Source organism: Arachis stenosperma, chromosome 5, assembly GCF_014773155.1.
Source record: "Arachis stenosperma cultivar V10309 chromosome 5, arast.V10309.gnm1.PFL2, whole genome shotgun sequence".
In the NCBI taxonomy this organism is placed as follows: Eukaryota; Viridiplantae; Streptophyta; class Magnoliopsida; order Fabales; family Fabaceae; genus Arachis; species Arachis stenosperma.
Genome location: NC_080381.1, coordinates 139618442 through 139623986, shown reverse-complemented (window position 1 = coordinate 139623986; position 5545 = coordinate 139618442). Strand labels below are relative to the sequence as shown.

Here is a 5545-nt window from a genome sequence, read left to right as displayed (position 1 = left end):
TAATCTCCCGATTATTGCTGTTGGCCATATGGAAAACATTAGCAAACTTAATAATACCCCTATAGAATGCTTTTGTAAAGAATACAGAAATTAAAAGGAAAAAAATTAACCGATCTAACGAAAAGAAGAAAATGTAGCAATACGGCAACAGCATGTTTTTTGGATCATTACTGCATATTTCAGGTAAAATATAGACAATTGTTCAAAGACTAAATAAAGCAAAAGTGCAAAACTATACTACAGATATATTCAGATTACAAAGTTGCACTACTAACATTGTTTACCTCTTTTACCCATTCTATATTTCAGGACTCTTACGTTTTTTCAAATATAAACTAAGGTGGAAACTCAAGTGCAGTCAACTTCACATGAAGTTGATAATTGATAACGGTTAGATTATTTGACTGATTTGATTAAATTTTCATCTAATGGTTTTCAACTATCAACTTTACCTAAAGTCGATTGCACCTGAGTTTTCGCCATAAACTAATGCTTTCATGTAAACTTGATTGCAAGTCACAAAATGTTATCATTTTAGAATATTACCAGGAAGTAACATACTTCTTTGTCATGTTACTCCTGCCCAAAATTATTCTTTCAAGTATATAAACAGTATGTGTATATCAGTGTATGTTTGTATGAGTGGCCGTATTCTATCATGGTATTATTTTATCTCAATATACATTAATTTTATGTTCATTTGTGCAAATTATTTCTCCACATCATTAATTAAACTTTCTGTTCAATTTAGAATCTGCACTATCTTTTAATCACCAACACAGAATATACTTGGAACATTTAACTTTGTTGAACTACATATCCACACCACCTAGTTCTATACCATACCAATGACACGCATTGGTACTGTTACTTCACAAGACATAATGCAAGTAAAAATAATATCGTACTAGCTGCGACAAAAAATTCTATATATCCAACAAAATAAGAAAACTTAAATTTTCGACTCATTAAATTCTGAAGACCCTTGAGATTGCTCCAATTTATGGTTTGGAATGCCAAGGGCATCTTTTACAGCACTTTGCTCTTTCGTCTCATAACCAGCTTTCCTAAAGCTTTTCTCAAGGATTGGATGCTTTTCCATATCAACAAACTCAGAATCATGGCTCCGAGCTATGCTGTGACTACTGCTAGATTTTTTAACAGATGAGGCGGAAATATCTTCTGTTTCTTCATTTAGCTGGTGCCTCTCTGGTGTAACAGAAGCAGAAGAATAACTAGGCATATCATTCCCAGACCTTACATCTTTTGGTACCTGGAGGGTTGAATGGGAAGTCTCTCCATAAATGTCTCCGAGGGAGCTTTCTCCCTTTTCTCATAACCTTCTTTCCCAATGCATCTTTCCTCCACTACTTGATGATTTTCCATTTCAACAAATTCGATACATGGCCTTCAGCTTTGTCATACACATTACCATTGCTATCACTTGAAGGACTAGAAGGACTTTTTCGTCTCTCTTGTAGCAGCTGGCTTGTTGGTGCATCCTGAAACAATGCAGAAGGAAAATTTGTAATAATATGAAAAGATCCCCCTCCCCCTTCTTTTTTCAATAATAATAAAACATTGATTCAACTAATAGTATGAACTATTTAAAAAGAAAAGAAAAGAAAAGAAAAGAACAGGGGAAGCCAAAAACATCAAAAGGTGTAACTAACAACCTAAAAGAATTTGAGTTTTCATAATAGAACAGATTTACTATTAATAAGGTTATTCAAAATCATGCAGAATGCACTATCTATATTAATATCAGGGCAAGGACAAAAGTTACACAGATAATGCAGTGTCGTTCTTTGAAGCTTTGACAATTTATAATATACACTGGAACCAAAAAGATAACAAAAAGGTACAGTTCAGCAATTAGACATCAAAGCAAGGCATACAGTTATTATTTGTGTGGGTGGGTGGATGGTGAAAAAAGAAAAACTATGAATTGTAATGTCAATTTTCCTTTATGGCTTATCATTTTTCATCACATTTACACCTACACAATAAAGTTCAATGCTTACTGGTGCATAGATAATTTCAGCTCCATATGACGTCTGTGATTGTCTATTTACTTTAAGATGATCACAACCAGGATAAATAATCTCTCGTTCATCAAAACCTATTGACTGAGAATCATCTTGGGCTGTCCTTTCTTTTGCATTCCCAGTATTATCTGATGAAACCTTCCGGGCTACAGTGATTTGAAGTTTACTCACATTGAGTTTCTACTGTTCCAACAGATTCTCATTCATTTCTTTCGAAGAATTCGTTCTAGATTTGTATTCCAGTTCCTGTATGATTTCCCGTAGAAAATAATAACCACCACCAACTTGTCTTTGGACATCCTTTGTTGTCAGGAACTTCCCTGCATTTATTGTTCTATATCTGTGGAAAGATAAAACAAGTAATATTCAGCCATTTCTAAATGGCTAATAAGAAATAAGTGCACCACTCTAGCATAACAGGAGCCCACATGGATCGTTTTCTTGTTAAGGAAAACAAATAATAAAGAGAGCATTTGTGATGTTGAATTGTTTCTAGAGAAGAAAGAAGGGAATACTTAAGAAAGTGAAACTTTTTCTTCATATATTATATATATAGGAAACTTTTTCTTCACCACAAACTAGTAGATCATTATATACAGGGTCATGGGTATTGTTTTCTGTCTTTTAAAAGCCCTTTGTTGCATTTTAAGGCATAAACTAGTAACAACATGTGGGACTAAGTCAAGAGATCAATGAACTCAACCAAAAAATGACCAGAGACTCAGAATACCATATGGGTGTGTTTTCTACTCCTGAAAAGTAGGTTTCTAATAAAAACTATGATGGATGCACCTCAACCTTCTTGAAATACTCAAGCTTGGTTTGGTAAAATTTTTACTTTTCAAAAGTAGCTTACCAAAGTTGTCTTTTGAAAGACATCGTTTTAAAAGCTGCAACACCTATATTTGGTAAAATCAAACTAAAATGGCTTTCAATAAGCTCACGCAACAATAATTGTGTTTGGTAAAATAACTTTTAAAATCTAAAAGGACCACAATAGATATAAATATAAGAGTAAATTTAGATGGTTATCAATATATACAATTATACTAGAATATTTAATTAAGCATAAGTCAACTTGGAAAAGCTCCTCTTTAGGTGCTTACAAAAACACCCCCTAAATTTTGAACAAACACATTTTCTTTTTGATTTACCAAACACAAAACGAGGTGCTTGAGTTTTTGAAAAAGTATACGCAGCTCTTCAAATGCTTTACCAAACTAAGCGTCAGTATTACATAGACAAAGCAAAATGCAAGAAACCTCAAAAGATGTTGAATAAAGCTTCAACTTCAAAAGAAATGAAAAATTACTTGTTCACAAAAGACTCAACCATCGCTCTACGTTCACATTGACGAATCTTCTTCCGGCCTTTTGGGGCATTTGGCATGTCAGAAGAGACAGAAGCAGCATATGACCATCTGCACGACTGGACATACAATGGACCAACAGAATTGCTTACATCGAAGGATGCTGTCACACACACACAAGACATGCATTAGATCTATGATTGTTAATTAAAGAATTCAACAAAACAATATCCAAGTAAGCAAGCATTTTGAAATTCCACGCTCAATTTCATAGAAAGGCATTATAACCAGATAGTCTGATACAAACAGACAAAACCTAATAACACAAAAATCCATTTCACATAGATATAAACACACTTGGCCTTCAACGTCACTGGCTCACTGCACTAAGCTACAAAAAGTTAACAGTTCAAGAAAAATTAACGTATAAAATGCAGCTTCAGTGCTCAAATGTCATTCACCTAATTCCAATTTCTATAACTTCAATTCCATGGCAGACGAAACCAAAGATGACCAAAGATGATTGGCACTGATCAAGCTTTCATTATTGATTCATTGCAGCCACATGAAACAATCTCTGAAACAATGTGATGCATGCAATTCATAGATTATTAACCTTAGCTTCATTTCCATGTCAAGCTAATAAAACAACAGCAAATAAAACCCTATGTCTAAATAAATAATCTAAAACTGAAAATTTATTCCAAAGAAAAAACTAAACAAAAAACTGAGGTGAAAATCATTAAAAGAGAGTTTACGAGGTTTCTGAATGGAGCGGAAGGAGAGGCGTGCTGCTGCTGCTATCAGAAGCTTCTTCCTCATCGTGATGTGATGCTCTGCACTTCAACTTTTTAGAGAGAGAGAGAGAGAGAGAGAGAGAGAGAGCGGGTAGGGTTTTGAAGCTGATCTATAACATTGTAGGGTTTAAGCGTTTCGATCTGCTGCAGAAGCCAGAACTTTTCAAATCAGAGACGGTTCCGAAACGCCGTTTCTCTATGGCTAATTTAGTAATTTACCATCATCATCATCATCATCATCATCATCATCATCATCATCATCATCATCATCATCATCATCATCATTATTATTATTATTATTATTATTATTATTATTAATTTAGTAATTTACCATCATCATCATCATCATCATCATCATCATCATCATCATCATCATCATCATCAGATTTAATTACTGTTTAGATACTATAATTTTATCAAATTCGTAATTAGATTCTTATTATTTTTCTTTCAGTTTGGTCTTTTTACATTATTTTTAATTTTATAATCAGATTTTTATTAATATAAAAAATATTAAAATTAATAAAATATTTTTCTACACATTGAAAGTATCTACAATTGAAAACTTAATTAGATATTTTATCAAATATATTTGTTTTAGGAATATTCTATTAATTTTATCTTTTTTATATAAAATGAATCTAATTATAAATTTAAAAACAATATAAAGATTCAATTAAAAAATATATATATATAAACCTAATTATAAATTTAGTAAAATGATAGAGACCAAAAGAGTAATTAAACATTATTATTAGTATTAGAGTTAATACTTGCATTTGAAGTTACATTTTCATCTCAATTTAGTATTTAAAGTTTCAATTTACTCATTTAATCTCTTAACATTTGTGATTTACATTAGTCTTTAATCTTATTTTTGTACAAAACTGTTCACAATATACTGAGATAAACTTACAACTATCCTATTAGACTTCTTAATAAATATCTGAAGTAGCAATTAAATTATTTTTTTATCCCAATTTGTTCTTTGCGATACGTTTAAAACCTTAATCCATGTTTAATCCAAAGGTTTGAAAGGCTTTTTGACAACAAATTAAGGTAAAAGTTTCAATTGCTACGTTAGATTACCATTAGGAATAAATCCAGCATGGTAGATGTCAATTTATCTTAGCATGTCATTAACTGTTCTATAATAAAAATAAAATTAGAGACTAATATGAATTACAGATGCCATATTGAGAAACTAACTTGAATAAATTAAAACTTTGAGCATCGATTGAGGCACAAATGTAATTTTAAAGAGTAATTTAACTATTAACTATGTTAGAGTATAAACACAAATATACATAGAAGAATTTGAAGAGGACAAAAATATACATTAAAATTTATAAATATCAAACTACATTAGTGGGAGTGTGAATACTAAATAT

At 31.5% G+C, this 5545-nt stretch overlaps 1 protein-coding gene across 1 annotated transcript; it reads right to left on the bottom strand.

Moving 5' to 3' along the window:
* Positions 1–725: 725 nt before the first annotated feature.
* Positions 726–4280, bottom strand: LOC130982505 (uncharacterized). The gene is made up of 4 exons (XM_057906539.1): positions 4116–4280; positions 3361–3520; positions 2025–2388; positions 726–1502 (listed from the first exon to the last, which is right to left on the bottom strand). The coding sequence occupies exons 1-3, from the start codon at positions 4177–4179 to the stop codon at positions 2229–2231; spliced, it is 384 nt and encodes a 127-aa protein (XP_057762522.1). The 5' UTR covers positions 4180–4280; the 3' UTR covers positions 726–1502; positions 2025–2228.
* Positions 4281–5545: the final 1265 nt, after the last annotated feature.

Bases quoted from the DNA above. Each gene is read 5' to 3' on its own strand.
- LOC130982505 (XM_057906539.1), bottom strand. From the start codon at position 4,179: ATGAGGAAGAAGCTTCTGATAGCAGCAGCAGCACGCCTCTCCTTCCGC. The intron at 3,521-4,115 runs GTAAACTCTCTT...TGTGTGTGACAG, and splicing joins CCGCTCCATTCAGAAACCTC to CATCCTTCGATGTAAGCAAT. The intron at 2,389-3,360 runs GTAATTTTTCAT...ATCTTTCCACAG, and splicing joins GTTGAGTCTTTTGTGAACAA to ATATAGAACAATAAATGCAG.